General features: G+C 28.2%; 1 protein-coding gene across 1 annotated transcript in view; it reads left to right on the plus strand.

Annotated features, from left to right (window-relative positions):
* The window catches only part of LOC100204612 (protocadherin Fat 4), an 89490-nt gene that overhangs the window by 26651 nt on the left and 42465 nt on the right, over nt 1–20374 (plus strand). Inside the window, exons 9-14 of the mRNA XM_065809958.1 lie at nt 2962–3158; nt 9360–9468; nt 9846–9995; nt 10201–10620; nt 13380–14708; nt 14784–14933. Coding sequence (XP_065666030.1) covers nt 2962–3158; nt 9360–9468; nt 9846–9995; nt 10201–10620; nt 13380–14708; nt 14784–14933 — 2355 coding nt within the window. The remainder of the gene's footprint in view (nt 1–2961; nt 3159–9359; nt 9469–9845; nt 9996–10200; nt 10621–13379; nt 14709–14783; nt 14934–20374) is intronic.

Consider the following 20374-nt stretch of genomic DNA (forward strand, 5'->3'; position numbering starts at 1 on the left):
CAAAAGCAAAGTTAAAGGCTAAAATATTTGTGAAATGTGATAATTAACCTACTTTAAAATATTTTGAAAGCTTTATAATAGCCAAAATATTTGTAAAGTTTTATAATTCAATTACTTAGTGATTTTTAAAGGCACAAGAAATGCTAAGGAAGTTTCAAATGAAATAAATTAATTATTACAGAAAGATTTCTGAACCAAGAATAAGTCACATAATAAAAAAAAATTTGGTGGTGTAGTGGTAGAGCGCTTGCTTTATAAGCGAGGCGTTCTAAGTTTGATTCCTACCACGTTCCTGGTAGTACCACGCTTAAATTGTTTCTCTGTGCAGTGGCCTTGTTCTTCAAGGTTTGTGTTTTGGAGTAAGAAGTTGAGGAAAGGTTATAATTACAATTAAGTAGCCTCCTTGTCTGTAGTGGCCTTCTCAGCCTTGGCGAGGTGAATTAACATAAAAAAAAAAGGTTGATAGACTATTAGTAAGGTATTCTAAGAATAATCCTTGTATGACTGCTGCCTTAATATATTATTATGCATTAGTTTTTTGGAACAAACTGTGGTGTCAATGCAACTAAACGTTTGTTAAAAGAAAGTGATCTGTACGGTCACTGTCCAGTCAAGAAACTGCTAATATATGCAAGATTTTCAAAGCCATAACAAAATTTGCAAAAGATCATCTTAGTTAGACTATTAATTACTGGCCAAAAGTCTTTTTCTTTGATGAATCAAAATTTATGCTATTCAGAGGAAGAAATGTTATGGTTTATTAAACATAGAGGAAGAAATGTTATGGTTTAGGAGTGTTTTAGTTGTAAAAATGTTGGTCCCATTGCACAGAAGGTATTATGGACCAGACTGTTTATTTAGACATCATAAAGAATGTTATGATGCCATATTCAAAGTATAAAATGACTCGCAATTATTGCACAAAAGGTATTATGGACCAGACTGTTTATTCAGACATCATAAAGAATGTTATGTTGCCATATTCAAAGTATAAAATGACTTGCAAGTGGATCTTACAACAAGATAATGATTAAAATCATCATTGCAATGGCTTCCGGAATGGCGGATGCTTTTTAATAACGGAAGATTTTATAGAAGAAAAAAGAAGGTTTTTATAGAAGAAAAAAGAAGGTTTTTATAAAAGTTTTGAAGAAAAATTAAAAGGAAAAAGTATAGACAAATTAAAGAAAATTAAAGAAAGTAAAGGAAAGAAAAATAATAATATTAAAAATGCAAGTAACATTAAAAAATTGGAAACCAAAAGAAAACAAGTAAACAAAAAAATAAATAAATAAATAAATAAACTAAAAGAAAAAATGTAGGAATCAAATAATATTCAAAAAGAACTTTTAAAAAATGAAAACGGACAAGAAAAAAATAAAAGACTTTTTTTTAAGTTTTAATTGTTTTTTACAGTATCTTATATTGAAATATATTTTTGTACATTGTTTATAATGTTGTGTACTTTTAATCTTTGTTTAGTTTTGTTATGTATTTTTGTGCTTTATTTATATTGCCTTGTGCAATGTTTATATGTGTGATGTTTATATTCTCATGTATTTTTATTATATTATTTTATATGTCATTATAATGTCATATTCTTATGTGCATAAGTTTAGTTTTTTTGTATATTATAAATTAATTTTTTTACAATAAATGTTTGTATCATGTGGTAGGCTGTTACGTTTTGTCAGTATATACTGTTTGTAACTTCCCCTATCTGTACTTATATAGTAAATTGTTGTTTGAAAATTAATATTGACTTTTTAATATTATATAATATTATAAAATTAATATTATAAAATTACTTTATTATTGTAATAATTGTCACTTAATTTATTAATATTATTGCTATTATTATTCTTAATATTATTATCATTCCTATTGGTATTTAAAATCTATTTTTTCTATTTGCTTTTTACTTACAATTAATCGTAAGTATAAAACAAATACTTATCTATTTATTTTGACTTTATTTTATTTTTTACTTTGCAAGAGTTTCTTGTATTGCTGCTATTTTTATGCTTACTTAATTTTTAATTTTTTCTTTTAGTTATTATTGGTGTCGTTTTAGTTTTTAAATTTCATTTTTTATAAGTTTGGTTTTTATTAATTTTTTTTTGTTTTTTTTTTTGTGGTTTTTTGTTTGAGTTTTGTTATTATTATTATTTGTTATTCGTATTATATCATATTATTATATTACTTATATAGTTTTCAATTTTGGTTGTAAATTTTTTTTCTAGGTGTCACTCCATTGACTAGTTTTTAACTAAATGAGTGACACCTAACCTTATTTATGTGAGTTTATAAATATTATTGTAAATTTTCATATTTTATGGTGAAATAAATGTATGTATGTAAAACCATTGTGGTAGATCTGTTAAAAATATTTTAAATTACAAAAAACCAAAAATTATATTTAATAAATATATAAATTTATTTTATAGCTTAGCTAGTCTAGCAATATAAAAAATAACAAATAAGCAAGTTGAAAAATATAATGGTGTTTCTTAAAGATTTTAAAGAGAATTAAGGTTCTTCAAAGTTTTCCGAAAATTGATTTGAAAAATCTTGATACATTTTCTTCAGAATGTTCTCATTAATTTAAATGATTCTATAGCTTATTGCTGGGATGTTGTCCTTGTTGCAGGGATACTGTTTAATTGTTGCTGGAATGCTGTTTTAAAGGCAAATGACTACTGTTTTTAAAACTGTAAACTTTTTTACTATTTTATTAAAACTGTTTCGTTTTAAATATTGTAGTTTTATAAGTTTTAGCAAAATAAAAACTAATCAAAATTTCCTTTTTTTTTAACTTTAGCTCGCTGCTGTATGTAATTTATATTATCAAAATTATAATAAATGAATTGAAATTAATATATAAAGAAAATTTGTTTTGTTATTCATTTTAAAAATATTTTAAATTTTATTATTATTATTGCAAATTAAAAATTGGTTTAGATTATTCTATCAAAGTACGACTTTTCAGAGAATCTTCCATCTGGCTTTCAAATTGGGGTTTTATATTCAGTAGATAAGAATAAAAATGACACACATACATACACACTTTTAAAAGATGATTGTGGATGCTTCACAATATTTGAAAACCAACTGAAGACATTGAAAGTTTTTAATTATGAAGAAGAAAATAGTGCACAGTAAAAATCATTTTAATTTTTGTTATAATGATTTTTTTTTACTCCATTTTTTATCAATGAGCTTCACAGTCCATTCTTTATTTCTTTCTTTTAGGTTTAGATTTAGGTTTCTAGTTAAAATTATAAAAAATATGAATTTTTTTGTTAAAAACTCCTTTTCTACAAAACTTGCAGATAAGCAATTATTTTATGTACATTAGCGCACTTTTATTTTTTGCAAAAAATATCTATTTTATTAAATTAATATATTCTAAAGCCGCTACTTTGACTGAGACCAATCTATTGAAGATAAATTTACTTTGAAATTAGCTTCAATAAAACAAATTTCTTTACAAAACTTTGCAAGGAGAAACTACAGTTTTGTAAAGAAATTACTCTTATTGAAGCCAATTTCAAAATTAATCTTCAATTGATTTGTTTGTTTCGATCAAAGTTGTAGATTGTAATACCAAAAATGAAATGGAAAAATTTATAAAAATTCACAATAAGAAATAAAAAAATTTAACAAATGGCAAAACTAATCCGTTAAATGTTTCCGATATCATCATAAGTTGCCTCTTACCATTTAAAATAATTTACCGGTTCTTTTGTTATATTTGACATTTCTTAAAATAATTTTTACTAATTCTTTTGGAGACAAGATTACAACAAGAATTAAATGACAAATGCTATCCTCCAAGAAGTACAGATGCAGTTTATCTCTGAATGTAATAAGTTCCAAGTGGCAGACCCAAAATTCATTTACTTTTATCAGGTTTTAGTGTATTCTTTGCATTTTTATTTAACATTGAGCGCATTGCAGTAGCTGTTGGAGCCAATAATGTAAGATAATGTTAGGTGCGTTGTATCAGCATAACACAATACACCTAAATAAAAGATATTGATGTAACAGCTTAGTTTTGCTGTTTCTAAATGCTGCAACAATCCGTTGAGATAAATATAAAATAACACAGAGCCACATACTTTACCTTATTGAATACCATTGTATACCATTGTATAAAAGAAGTAGACTCACTATTATTCCATATGATACTATAAGATTGGCTGCAATACAAATTCATCAACAAGCAAACCATGACCGGAGAAACATAAAAAATTAGCAGTTTATGAAATAATTTGAAGTCAAAGCATAATACAGCATACAAAACTATTATGAGGTGTGCAATAAGCAACAGTTTCCTTTAATAGCTGAGTGCACATGCTGGTTTAGTGACTTTTTTTAAAGCCAAATTGTAAATTGGATGTGATAAGCTTATTGGATAGTTTGCAATGTAAATATATTGACTTTCATGATGAAGTGAAAAAATAACTATATAAATTTTTACTTTATATTACAATCAAATAGCATCCGATTAAATTGTAAGACATGGTCTTTGATTTTCTCCACAAAAAATTTATTCAAAATAGCTTAATATACTCTTTTAGTCAAATACTCTTCAATATTTTTACATTCCATGTTAAAATTCATAATTACTAACAGCAGTTAAGGATTAACATGTTTAAAATATTGATTATAAACCATAAGCTATGATTTTCTGCTGCCTAATCAAATAAATCAAATTATGTTTTGACATAATTTGTTCACTATGCAGTTTCGACATAATTTGTTCACTATTATATGACATAATTTGTTCACTATTATAATTGACATAATTGATTAAATTATAATTGACATAATTGATATAATTGACATAATTGATATAATTGATATAATTGATATAATTGATATAATTGATATAATTGATATAATTGATATAATTGATATAATTGATATAATTGATATAATTGATGATATTGATATAATTGATATAATTGATATAATTGACATAATTGATATAATTGACATAATTGATTAAAATTATAATTGACATAATATATGACATAATTTGTTCACTATTATATGACATAATTTGTTCACTATGCAGTTTCGACAGTTTGTTCACTATAGGACCCCAAGGGAGGATCCTTTGCAACTAATAAAATCTTTGATGTGGTAGAATGCAATGTGAATTTTGGGTGTTATGTTCCACCAGTTATCATTAAATAACACCTTTTAAAATTTGTAATTATTTCTGCAATATCTGGCCAAAGGATATATCTAAAGCAAGCTTTTAATTAAAAACTTTTGAAACTTATGAATGCTTCAATTATGTGAAGAATGTTGGGAACCACATTTGTATCTGTAAGTTGCTGAAGCACATCCATATTTTTAAGCAGCTTCCTGCATTCATTTCCCACAAACTAGCCCCAATATACGGGCTCAGTTAAATGTGGAGGGCAGCTGGCCTCCACATTTTAACAGCTGCTATCCAAGCAGTTTTAAGAATTTTCAAAAGATGATTGACAACTCTTGTAAGGAGATGCAATTCCATTGGTGGGATTATTTTCAAAATCAGAACATTGTAAGGCCCACTTATGATTGGTTTTTGAATGAAATTGCCAAACAACTTTGTACAAGCAACAACCTCGCCAGATTGTTGAAAAGACTTGAGACTAGATTTGATTGAGCCCAGTGTTTGCAACTTTCCAGATTTGGCAAAACACAGGGATTTGACATCACACCATGTGCAAGGGTGCATACTTGAATGAGTTTAAAGACACAAATTATATTTGCAACTTCTATATCGCAAGTCAAAATGAGTTTAGCTCTATTTGCATTAATCAGTGACCAGATATGTTCAATGTTGGAGTGAGTTTCTGGCGAATCTTCTGATACTGCAACAAGAATTTGCCTCTTAACTCCAGTGTCTTTGCCAGTCCTTTAGGTGAGAGGTTGTTTTTGAGGAGGTGAGCTGGTATCAACCTTTAATGCAGTATCAACAATCAGTATCAATTCCAAGCTTAACAAAGTATCCACCAGGAACTTTGCGAGATTGAGTAACATGGTTCATTAGACTTGATAAATCATTGTGGTGATCAACAACCAGAACTGACCAGAAAATCCTTTTGCGTTGGTAATTTTTTAAGTCACTGCAGGTGAAGAAATCACTTAAGTGTTGACCTGGTTTTAAGAAATTCCTATAAAAATTTGGCTCAATCATCTTGCTGCTTGATGTTTGGTTTACAGTTTTGACCAGTTTCTTTAATCTGTTGTTTTTAGTCTTATATTTAATTGTACATTTACAAAAGCTAAAGTTGTCAATTTTGGAGCACTTGATAGTGGTTGGGCACCACTTTGATCTGAAACCAAAACATACATATTTTATCTTTATATTAACTTTTGTTCAGAAAGTTTGTTTAAAACTTTCAAATTATTCTTTTTTAAAGTGATAGTTCCTAAAACCTAAATTATATCTTTTTTTAAAGATTTGCTTTGAATATATGTAAAAATTATTTAAGTATTTAAGTATAAATATTTATCTGGGGTAATTGTAAGTGGAGGCCTGCCAGATGCATTAGCAACTCAAATAGTTCCTTCAGGGGATAATTCCTAATTTGAAATAGCTCCAACTCTAGATAATGTGAAATTTGTTCAGCTGCTCTGGCATTTTTTGCTGCTGAAGATTGAAGGTTTTCCCTGAACTAAGCATTGGTGGGGCTACCCTTTTCCTGAAGAGCAGAGGCATGTACTGTAACGTACATTTAGTTCTTTCTCAATGGTGGTTTGCTCAACAAGAGTATATTTTTCTTACAGCTTTAAACCACCAATTTAGCAGATTAGCCAGTAACACATCACATCGTATTGAATTGAAATTAAACAAAGAAGGGAGTATAACTTTTTTCCCTTCTTGTTTCCTGCGCAAAATTGTTCTACATGATTTGTAGAGTCCTAGAGTACCTGAGAATCACTGATATTGATCTTTGTCTTGTACTGTAGGGTGTTGACTTTTTGGTATCTTTTACAAAATTTAACCTGAATTTATATTGGATAACAATCAAACAAACAATTAAAATCAAGGAAGTAACTACTTAAATTACAAGGAAATAATTCTTACATAATTCTTTCCTTTAAAGCAAATAATTATTTCAATTAATGACACATTAATTAATGACACATTAATGTCATACTTATACTGCTTTTCTAAGTACTATTCTCTCTTTCATAAGATTTTCCGAAAAAGTTTTTTCCTTTCAAAGTTTTTATTTGTCAATTATTTTAGTTATCTTGTCTAAATTTTTTTATTACTTTTTTATGTTTATAAAAGCTTTTCAACCATTTTTTAACATTTTCATGTATTTTGGCTATAGTTTGTACTTTATGAAATGTTGAGCTATTTACGCTATGGATAAGCCAATTCAAACTATGCTTCAAACAGCAAATCAATTTTTTTGTCTATAGAATGAAAATGGTACATGTAGCATCAAAACAATTATTTACACTCATGTAAACATTATTTTGAAAATAATGACAGAATATCACAGTAATCAGAAGTATTTTGAGATATAAGTAGTAAAACTAACAAAATATAAATTAAAACTGACATAAATCCTTAATCAGTAAACCAATCCTTCTGAAATTTTATCCAGAGTTTGGTGGGCACCAAACTTTACCAACACCAATTTTTATTTTCCAAAATTTGCATCACATGGTACCTTGATGTGTACGCAATCACCCTATATAAGTGGCATTCTTGAGTCAGCTAGGTTGGCATTATCAGGATTTGTGCTAACCCTGTTTACAAAATTGAATAAGGTCCATTAATTTTCCAAGTATAGGACATAAAGCAATACATATGTATGTATCTTTGTGTACTATATGTATGTTTGTATTCTACTTGAATCTCTGATGTAGTTCAGTTATCAACTTGTAACTATAGATAGTGATGTACTCGTAGTGATGGACATAGAGCTCAACTTGTAACTATAAAACTTACGCTCATCTTCTAGTTTTCTGTTAGATGTTTTTTGTAATGCAAAATATCCTTTTGATTATTTTAAAGTACTGCTTACAGGAAGTAATTTTTTTTAACTACTCCAGCTTAGTTCAGGTTCAGGATTATTACAATATCCTGCTACTGGTATCATGAAACTCAATGCTACCTGCCCCATGCCCTTCTAGCTTGTAGGGTTTACTTTCTAGGCAAAGATTAAGAAAAATAAAATCTGACTTAGTTCAGTAAGAGCTAGAGATGATGTATCAATAAAAATACTTATCTTGGACAGATATTAACCGCATTCAGCTACTGTCTTGAAGAAGGTCTCCTGGGTGAAGACTTTAGGGGTAAGCAGAGTAACTCTTTTATTCCTTCTTGTAGGTTCTATTTAAGCCTTATTCTATTTCATAGTTTTCACCTTGTGCAGATATATCTAAGTGTCATTTTTTTCAAAAGAACTCTCTTGAGAACAAATGCTTATTTATTATTGCAAGAAATCAATGTAAAGGGGTGCTGTCTGATGCTAAGCTCAATTATTGCCAGTTTATTAACTCTTGTATGTCATCTCAGAAGTTAAGTTCTAGAGACTTTTGGAAAATCTTCTGCTGTGTCATTAACAAAGATAACTCTAACATTCCATCTCTAATTCATAGGAATGATCTTATTTACCTGGTAAAGTCATATCTCAATTAAACTCTTCTATGGCCAGACAACATTCCTGTCATAGTCTTACAAAAGTGTTCTCTAGAACTTTCTTCAATTCTCTTTGAACTATTTGATAAATGCATGACTGAATGTTGTTTTCCTGTCTGTTGGAAAATGGCATCTGTGGTTCCAGTTTTTGTAAAAACTCTGAAGAACATTCTGACCATTGTCCAATCAGTCTTCTCTTTATTATTAGCAAGGTCTTTGAGTCTTTGACAAACAAATACCTAACATCTCATCTTGAGTCAAATAACTTACTGTCTTATTATCAATATTAGCTAGAAGCAGTGAAGCAAGAGCTATTGTAAAATTATTGCTAAACCCTATGCAAAATTATATATTATAATTTGCAAAAAGAATCAAAATTTTAGTGATTGTTATCAACAGCTATTAAAGTCATTTTACATTGACTTTGAATATTTTAAACCTCTTTTTAAAAACTTCTTTTAGCAATTATTAATTAATTACTTTGAAGTAAACACTCTGCAAGTCTTGAAGATTCATCTTTTATCTGTAAAGCAAAGAAAATTCCCCTATGATATGAAGCCTGAGTTTTTCTTCTCACCTTCGCAACAGTGCTATTAACAGGGCTTACATTATCATTAAGTCATACATACATTCATACATACATACAATATATTTACAGTCTACAGTTGTTTAATTAATTTGACTGTTGTTATAGCTTTCAAGTAACAATCAGAAGTACAGATAATGGGTATCCTTCCTTGAGCATAGAAGAAAGTTTTCAACTTATTTTAAGCGATGTAAATGAAAAACCATTAGATATCTTGGTAAGTTGTTACTGATTTGATATATCTTAAAAGTTTTGTTTCTTTGATTATATGTATAAATTATCATTTCTGATTTATGCAATATACTATTATTACATTTAATGAAATACAAACTAATACATTATTAATACATTTAAAGAAATAAAAAAAAAAAAGTGACTAAATGAATGATAGTGTAATAGAAATAATAACAACAACAATAGTATTAATAATAGTATTGTTAACAATAATAATAACAATAAATATTAACAATAAAAGTAATAATAAGAATTATAATAGGCATTTCACAAAATTCTAAAGAGTTTTAAAATTATTTTAAAAAGCAATAATTTGTTCTGTTTTACAAATTGGTTTAAACTTTTTAATAATTACATCAGCTGTCTGGCAATAGCATCAAAGAAAATAGCAAAGAGGATGTTTTAGTTGGTAAACTTGAAGCCATTGATGTTGATGCAAACCAAACTTTTATGTACAGAATGGTTGACTCTTCTCATGGTTTATTTGTTATTGAAAGTAATGAACTGAAGGTTAGGAAGGCAAATTTTTATTTGTTTTGTTAGTGAAAGTAATGAACTGAAGGTTATGAAGGCGCATTTTTATTTGTTTTGTTATTTTAACTATTTGTTTGCTTGTTATTTTATTATTTGTTTTGTATTCTTTTTTTTTAACTATGGTTTTCCAAACTTTTTTTGAATTGCTTGTTTATTTTAATTGCGCTTTGATATTGTTTAGACTTCATCAAGAAATGTGAAATGCATTCCACCTACGTATCCACAAGAGTTTTGTCCCTTAAATTTTGAGATTCAAAAAGTGCACTATATAACAATTGAAGTTTATGATAATGGTGTGCCATCATTATCCTTCATTAAAAACTTTAGTATCTATTTACTTGATATCAATGATCCACCCTATAATTTAATTCTTTCTAGCAACTCAGTTAAAGAAAATAGTCTTGTTAATACTTTTATTGGTCAATTTTCTGCACAAGACGAAGAAAATCAAACATTGAGTTTCCTATTGCTTGATGATGATAATTCTAGCTTTACTCTTAGTTCAGCTAAGTTATACAAATCTAAATCTTCTGACTACGAAGCTACTAAATCACACTTTATTCATGTTCAAGTTTCTGATGATGGCGATCCTATCAACTTAGTATACTTATATTTCTATTTATACTTTAGAACTTTTAATGTTTTATTGTTTTTATGTTTTCCATATGTTAAAAAAATCAAAATGTAATTTGAAAGTTGTATTGCAATGACATGAGATAAAAATGTATATTTTGCTACATATTTTTAATACTGTCAAACAAGCTAATTTGGGACAGTGGCCTAACTTGAGTTTTTTTTTTATTCTTATTCATTATATCAAATGTGTTGATCTGTTTTAGTTCTAAATATTGTGGGTGAGTTGTTAATACATTCTTGATGATTAACTATTTCAATGTTTGATCAACAGGCATGGTTTAGTAAAATAATTACATTTTCTACCCTAAAGTTAGCTTTATAAAACTTTTAGTGTATATACCTTATTAGTTTTGGATTAAGACTTTAATTTGCTCCAGTCAATTGTTTCACATATGACCCTATCAATGTACTAGTATATCAAATTTGTCCATGGTAGTAACATAGCTTTTCAGGGAAGAAGTGTTTCTAGGGCTGACCTTAGTTGTGTTACATAGGACAGTGACTAAATTTACCTAACTATAAAACTGTATATACATCAAAGTGTTTCAAAAACATTATTGTGTTTAATTACATATTCAGAAAAGTCAGATTGACAAAAATTGATAAAAAAAACAACTGTTTTTTTTTTAGAGTCTTTAAGGTTTAGTTGATCATCAAGTTATTTTTGGACAGGTGAGGCATCAATGAATCTAGAATTAAAAACAAAATGCCAGGAAGAAATTAGGCATGTTCTTTTGTCTCAAGGCACATATATACCTTGAACAAAAGAATATGCCAGAAAAAGGTCTAGAGTTAGTTTTGGTGATTAAATATTTTTGCTTTGATGAGCTCATAAACATTTTAGAAAAATCTTAAGTCTTATCTTATTGTAAATTATAAGACAAACATGACAGTTGAGCTTTAAAAAAAGTATGGAAGTGCGTAGTGTGGAAGTGTGTAGTGTGGAAGTGTGTAGTGTGGAAGTATTTAGTGTGGAAGTGTGTAGTGTGGAAGTGCGTAGTGAGGAAGTGTGTAGTGTGGAAGTGTGTAGTGTGGAAGACATTGTCTAGAAAGAATAGTTAGTTTGTCTGAGTTCAATTACGTTTTCGGGTATTTATATAGTATTTATATAAGACTGAAAGTTTATACAGCTTTTGGTGTGAGAATGGGTCTGAGGGTACAGTATATACTCAGTCAAAGAGTGGTTGGTCAGCATTAAAATCTTTTGAATATTGGTTTAAAACTGTATTGTTATCTTATTTCAAGTATCTTAAGGTTAAGCTTTAAATACTCATTACTGACAACTTGGCTAGTCAAATCTTACCTTAAGTTCTTGATGTATGTGTAAAAAACATATTAAAACTGGTTTTACTATCAATATATAATGCAGGCAATTGCAAACCACTTGATGTTACATTTTTCAAGTCTTTGATAGTTAAATAGAAAAATTTGAATGTATTTCTATGTCTAGAAAATAATTCTTACTTAACCAAGAAACTAATGTAATAAATTTAAAATTAAAAGCATTTAAAGCAGAAGGGGTTGTTTTTTTATACAAACATCAAGTTTTAAAGAGAAAAAAAGAGATTGCCAAAAAAAAAAGAAAAGAAGAAGATTGTAATGGCTATTTTAACACTTGTTTCAACACCTTACTAATAGTGAGCACTTTGAACACATTACTAATAGTGAGCACTTTGAAGCACATTATGATGTTTGAAAGAAATTAACCTTACAGACAAAGCAAAAGAGAAAAAAATAATGTTACTCCAGGAAAAAGTGTGACACTAAATGATTTAAATAAAAAGCCAAATGTTCCAATTTGAATAAGAAGACTAAATCTGTCAAGCAAAAGATCATTGAAGAAAAGGAGTCTAGTGATGAAGACTCAGATTGATGTTATTCAGTTTATGTCTGAAGAATTGTAGTTTATATTGGTGAAAAAAGTTTTTAGAAGATGATTTTGATACAATCTAACTCAATAAACAAAAACCCAGTAAAATGCAGCCAAAATTAATCTGTGATACTGAAGAATATATGTTGATTCATAGTAGTAAATGTATTGCACAACAATTTAACTAAAAAAAGAAACATTAAGAAGTTTGTTTATTAATCAACAAAAATAAGAACTTTCAAGTTAATTTTAAGAAGGTCAACAAAAGCTATATCTTCCCAAAAGTAGATGATTTTATGACTTTTTTTCCTAATTCTTATAGAGGAATACAAACCCATAAGTTTATCTAAAGGTCGATGTTTTTTATTTTATAGGAAATGACATTTCTAAATAATGAGGAAATGAAATTCTACAAGAATCTTAAAAACTGTCCCAAATTTTTTATGTCTGTTTGGCAGAACTTACACTCAAATTTTTTAAGCCTGTTTGACAGCACTTACACTGAAATTTTTTATGTCTGTTTGGCTGTGCTCACACTCAAATTTTTTATGTCTGTTTGACAGTACTTCACTCAAATTTTTTATGTCTGTTTGATAGTACTTACACTAAAATTTTTTATGTCTGTTTGACAGTACTTCTCTCAAATTTTTAAATATTTATAGTGAGAAATAAAAAAAATATAAATTCTTTCTTTCTTATTATTTATTTTGATAATATTATCTATCATTATTTACTATAAAATTTAAAAAGTTATAAAGTTAAAACAGTTTTTTATTTTTATTTTTCATTTATCTCATAAATATTTATAAATATAAATAATAAGTAATAAGTACAGTAAATTAAATTTTATTTAGATTGACAAATGGTTTATCATTAATGTTGAGGATGAAAACGAACCTCCTGTTAATGTTACTTTTTTACCAACTTTTCAAGTCACAATTCATAACTTAACAGAAATCAATATTTTTGAAAATATAACTGCAAATAATTTTAATGTTGGAAAATTTGTTATTTATGATGCAGACAACATACAAAGTATAGAAGTGGAACTTCTTGAAACTTTTAATGGAACATTTATTTTGGATAATTCCACTCACTTCAAGTGCATAAATATTAAAGAAAAGGAAGCTCAATCAAAATGTGAAGTTAACTTGTTTGTTAATAAAAATCTAGACTTTGAATCAAGATCAATTTATTCAATTAACATAAAAATCACTGATCGTAACCACAGCATTCAATATATTTTTCAAGTAAACGTTATAGATTGCAATGATGCTCCAATAAGTATTTTAATTAATGATACTAAAGTAGCATCAATCTATGAAAATTCCTTTGGTGCAATGATTGGTAAGCTTACAACTGTTGATCCAGATTTTGAGCAACAGTATGAATACAAATTATTTGATAGTTTCGAATATTTTGAAATTGTTGGCAGTATACTAATGCTTAAGAAAAACGTTTCGACTGATTATGAAAGCCAATCATTTTTTGTAATTAGCATTATATCTATAGACAATGGTAATCCTCCACAATATATATTAGATCAGATTCGAGTGAACATTCTGGATGTTAATGACCCACCTACAAATGTAACTCTTTCGGTTTTTGAAATTGATGAAAATTTAAGTCCTGATACATTATTTGCTAATGTCATAATAATTGATCAGGACGTTAAAGCTCCTGATTATAAGTCTCATCCATGCTTTCTTTCTAATAATACTTATTTTAAAATAGTTGAAAACGTCCTTTATGTTTTGATGCCTGCAAATTTTGAGCAAACAAGTTTTATTTATATAAATTTAGTATGTCAAGATCAGTTTGTTCAAGTAAAAAATGCATTTATAGTAACTGTAAATGATGTTAATGAAGCACCAAGTGAGATCATGCTATCAACTCATGAATACTCTGAAAACTTACCTCCACAGCTGATAGCTACTCTTTTTACTGTTGATCCTGATGTTTATTTAGATGGTAATCAGCATGTATTTACATACAAAATTCTAACAAATCAAGATCAAGTAACTGTTAATGGATCTAATTTATTAGCAATAAAGACTTTTAATTTTGAGGTTTTATCTTTAATCACATTTGAAATCCAAGTCATTGATTCTGGAGGTCTAACTTTATCTCAATTAAAGACAATTAAAATTGTAGACCAAAATGATCCACCTTCTGATATATTAGTATGTTTTCTATCTTTTCTATCATTTAGTTTGATTTATTACAGAAAATATTATAAAATGTTTTCAAAATTTTAGATTTCAAGTGATAAAGTTTATGAAAACTCTGTGCAGTATACACTTGTTGGCAGCTTAACAGTAATAGATGAAGATCAACACCAAAGTTTTGTTTGTATTTCAAATGGTAGTAAATCAAGTCCATTAGAAATTTATGGTAATCATGTAATGGTATGCTTTTATAATCATAATTATACAATGCTTTGAACTTAATCCTTAATCACATTATTATAACTAATCCTTAATCACATTATTATAACTAATCCTTAATCACATTATTATAACTAATCCTTAATCACATTATTACTTAATTAAAGAATGTGTGCAGAATGAATAAATTAAGAAATTTTTGCAGGATAAGTTTAGTAAGAAATGTGTGCATATTTTTTTTTTTTAATTTTATTTTTATTCTGATTCACTCCACAAAAAGGCTGCAAGTAACCACTATTATGTTGGGAATTACTAGAAAAAAGACTAGAATTATAGAGCAAGGAAACGGTTGACAGAAGACTTAAAAAGTTGAAAGTTGTATGAGTCAAGAAAACATGAAGATGGGAGAGAGTTCCCATCTTCATGTTCAGAGAGGTTGAAGTGCAGGGAAAAAAGCTAGACAAATAAATTTTTTTGGAGCATGCAGGGACAAATACAGTAAAAGAATGTGACTTTGATGAGTGACGATTCAAGCAAAAATGAGTTTTGGTTGATGGAACAAGAGATGACAGCTCCTTTAAGCAGCGACTATGATAGTATTTGTAGAAAAGTGAAAGAGATACAACTTTATGACGATGGGAAAGAGGCTCAAGTTTAGGTGATTGAGTGGGTTCAGCTATGTTTGCAATGTGTTTTTGGATCTTGCCTAGAAGAGAAAGAGCATCATTAGAATAATTTTCCCAAATATGACAACAGTATTTCATAAAGGGACAAATAAGAGATTTGTAAAGGTAGAGAATGAAATCAGGAGTAAAAAAATGGCGAGCATGATAAAGAGAAGCAACCTTAGCAGATGCTAATATTTAGAAATAGATTGTATATATGGTTTCCATGAAAGGTCAGTAGTAAATGATAATCCACAAAGACATAAAGAAGAGGACTCAGTGAGAGGGTTACCATTCATCAATATAGGAATGTTGACAGTACTGCAATAGTTGTTTGTAGTAAATAAAAGAGTTTTGTTGGAGTTAAAATTTACAAGTTACTGTGAGCCCCAATCAGTTACAGAAGTGAGAACAGATTCAAGATCAACTGCCTGTTCTAAGTGATTGAAAAGAGAAGACTTTTTGTCAAGACAGGAGTATAAAGTTGAGTCATCAGCAAAAAGAGCTACTTTAGATGTAAGGTTGTCGGAAAGATCATTAATGAAAATAAGATACAGAATAGGACCAAAAATAGAACCTTGAGGTACCTCAGAAGTTACTGGAAATAAATAAGGGTGTTGGCTTTTGAGCATGACTTTAATAAAGCGGTTAGAAAGAAATGGTTTGATCATCTCAAAAACTTTCCAGATACACCATATAAAACAAGCTAATGGAGAAGACCATAGATGTGTCAAGGACAATAGCCCTAGCCTCTCTGTCTCCATCTAATGCATGATTTAATATTACTCACAAAATTTTATATAAAAAAACAAATTAGTAAATATTTTTTTGATGTAACATTTCAGTTTAATATAATCTGTGTTTTAATGATGTGACAATGTGACCTGCGAGTTAATGGTAGTACTATATTCTTTGAACCAATAAAACTAGATAAATGCAAGTAACAAAAAAAAAAGTCAACTGTCTTAAAAAAAAAATTGCCTTGCACACATAATGTCAATGAATTATAAATGAAGGATAATTTAAAATTATTTGAAGAGAAAAATTGTTTTTTGAAAAACTTATTTTATTTTAAAAAGTTACAGCATTACGTTAAATATTGCATATGATTTAGTGATTTATTTCAAAATGTTGAATCTTGTATTTTATTGAAAAGTTTATACTAAAAGTTTAAAGCTCTAGCATGTCAATGACATTTTAGAACCTGTACTAATTGTTTTGAATATAGTTCCATTTATTATAGTGTTGTTGTAAAACAATATATCATCCATTGTAAAATTGTTTATAATATAAATGCTTTAAAAATGATATTTAGGTATTGCATTATTCATATGTTTTTTACTGCTATTTTGTTATTTATTGTAGTGACTTAATATACGATTAAAGTCTAAAATTTAATATATGAATTTATTGTGGTCACATCACAACAGTTTGAGCAAATATAAATTATTATGGCCAAAATATGCAAAAGGTTTTATGCAAAAATTTAAGGAAGGATGAACATATGTGCTATAAAAATGCTAGTTATATATTTAGAAAAAAATTGTATACCAAAAGACTACCAACGACCTGTTATATTTGACTTTCCCAATAGTTCAAGATGATTGTTCAACCTCATGCAGCGAAGTAATAAAAAAGCTTGAACACAAGTTTTAAAAATAATCATTTGCAGTCATGATGTGCTGTCATGATCATCATGCCACAAACTTTAATTTCTCGAACAACGAGATTGCAAGTCAGTGAGTCAGTAAAATTTTTTGTGTAACCTTAAACAGCTAGAAAGTGTATTTAGAAACATAATAATATATTAATGTGTGATGATTTTATTGCAGCAATTTACTTTTAACAGTAGCTGCTTGAATCTACAGAAGACAACCTTAAATAGGGTTACCAGGGTTCATAAAATGGTTTTAACCATAGAATTGAAAGATTTTTAACTATGGTTGTTGAAGGTACTCTCAATCTAACAATGACTACAGCTGCTTGCATTTTCATAAAATCAAAATCATAAACTTAATAAAAATCCTTGTTTTTGATGTGGTGTTAAACCACAACCAATAGTAAAATGGCCTGCATCAAAGAATCACTGGTTGTTATTCAAATAAAAAAAAAAAAAACTAAAAAAATAATAAGAAAAACTGCTTAATATTCAAGATGGCTTCTTTACAAACTTTGATACACCTTATGTTAATCACTTGCAAAGCAGTTAAAAATAAAAGTTACAAGAATTTTTATTAGAGTTAATTGGAGTTAAAATGGCTTGTGAAAAGTTTCTTGTTATTAATACTTGATGGCATCTGTAATTGTTGAAATATTTATACTGACACAACGTTTTTCAGTTCTATCAGCTTTAAAAGAAATAAAAAACTGCTTTAATTTTGCTAGGCAAAAGTAGGATGAAGTGTAATACATACTCTTCAATACCCAGAGTAGATATCAACAAAATTAAAAAAATCTCCACAACCTCGCTATCGTCTGCTAAAAATTCTTCATTTCTGACTGAAGAAATTAACCAAATGCTTAAATAAGATATAATTCAAGTCAATGATATTTAAGTATCATTATAAAAAAAATGAAAGTGCTTCATGACAACAGGTTCACATTCTGATCCATTTGACTTATCACATATTTGTAATTCTGACTCCACTCTTTATACACATGTTATATTCACTGTTTCTGCATGGAGCAAAGTGCTCATTTCTGGTTTTGAGGATAAAGGAAGCAACAGTTGGATCTAACAAACATGCAGTTGTTAGAAGAGGACTAAATTTATTTGAGTTTTGGCTGCAGAGTTGACTGGAATTGTCTACAAAAGTCTCTAAGTAAATTTGCAGTCAAAGACTTGTTTATAGGATGTTCTTGCAGAAGGCATTCCAGGTTGAATATAGATGGAAGTTACTGAAAACGTTAGTTTGCTGAAATTTCTGGTAATTTCATCTTAATTTCTGGTATTTTCTCCAATGGAAATTTTAGGTGTTGCTTTATGTATTCTCTGAAAAAGTCCTACTAAGTTACTGGAATTTTTTCCAAGAATTTTGCCAAACAGGTTTTCATTATTTTTGTCCTGTATTAAACAGTGGATTTGATGTTTTTTTTTATTGTATAGTTTCAATACACAATTATCATGTTATCTACCCAACCAAATTGTCAATAACCTTGAAAAACTCTTTTTATTATTCTGTTGTTGATTGGTTTATAACTATTTAAAATCTTTAGATATATTTAGATTATCTTAAAATAAAAAATTAAATGAAATGTTTATAGCTAGTCAATATATGACAAGCATTAAACACATTAAACATTAACAAAATCAGTTAATTTTACATCTGATATTACTTAATGTTAATGAGAGTATCAATGATTCAAGTTTCTTGTAATTTTTGATATGCCCAATATTTTTTGGTATCCTCAGGAAAGCAAAAATTGCCTGGTAATTGATTATTCAAGCAATGCTAGTTGATTAAATTACTTCTGCACCTCACTAGATTTGTACCTGACATAACAAATTAATGATATGGTACTTAACATAAAAGCTAATACGTTGAGCACCATTGATCTAAAATCTTCACAATATTAGGTGAAAATACAATTAAACAACTACAAACTCACCATGTTTAAAGTTAATGGTAAACTATGTAAGTTTATGTTTACCTTTTTTTACAACAATATTATTTGAGGATAGGGGTGTCCATAAGTATTACATAAACATGGAAAAGAGTAAAATATTTTAAATTGAAATTTTTACTTTTTTCCATGTTTATGTATTTTATTTCACAATGAGTTTTTTTTAAGTTACTCTTTTTCATGTTTATGTCATACGCTTGGACATATTGTTAAAAACAAAACCATAAAAATGATCCCAAAAGTAATAAAATTCTTTGGAATATGCCAGAGCTGTGAACTGCATTTAACATGCATGTCTAGCCTCTACTGTTTTCAAATTTCCTCAGTTAAAACAGATGCTTTCAACATTTCTCTTGAAAGAATAATATTACAATTAGATGAGTCAGTGTCATTCTTTTTAAGAACATTAAAAAAATACCAAAAGAAAACATAACGTTGTTAAAAAAGTAAGCGTTGCTAGCATGGCCTCGAAATCTACTTACTATATTTTACTACTAAAGTAGGTGGTGTTTAACATAACTATCATTACTGTTATACACCACCTCAGTCTCTTCTCTTTATTAAGTGTGCCCTTCTCAATCTATTCTGTTTGAAGCTCACAGTTTGAATGCGTAAATTTGCAACTGTTCTTTGAGAGAAATTAAACAAAAACTACTTACTACCATCCACAAGAAAACAGATAATGTGAAAAAATAAATGGAATTATATTCAAAACAATTAGTATAGGTTCTAAGATGTTAAATCTGCTGAAAAAAAAAATTAAAAACGACTTTGCAAATGGCTCTATCATCAATCAGAGGCTGACTGTACTGCTACTAATGAAATGCTGCATCAGAGAATCATGGGCTCTTCTGTATTGAACTACAAAATTAATGTTGAATATCCACATAGCTCTGAATTTTTTAATGGAAGAGAACTTCTCAATCCATTGAGGAGATTCAAATAAGGGAAATAAGGCGAAAGGGAGATCCATTTTTTGATAAAGCCTAGCTAGAAAAAAAATTATTGCCCTACTTTGCACATATTAGATTTCAAAGTGGAATGATAGATGAGGTATTGACCAAAAATCTTGCTCCAATTATGTAGATTCAAACCTGACTCACCCATTTGAGAACTTGATGATAGAAGACAACTTAGTTAACAAATATCCTGCGGCATTTGAACCCAGATACT

The sequence above is a fragment of the Hydra vulgaris genome, chromosome 11 (genome assembly GCF_038396675.1).
Source record: "Hydra vulgaris chromosome 11, alternate assembly HydraT2T_AEP".
NCBI classification, from domain to species: domain Eukaryota; kingdom Metazoa; phylum Cnidaria; class Hydrozoa; order Anthoathecata; family Hydridae; genus Hydra; species Hydra vulgaris.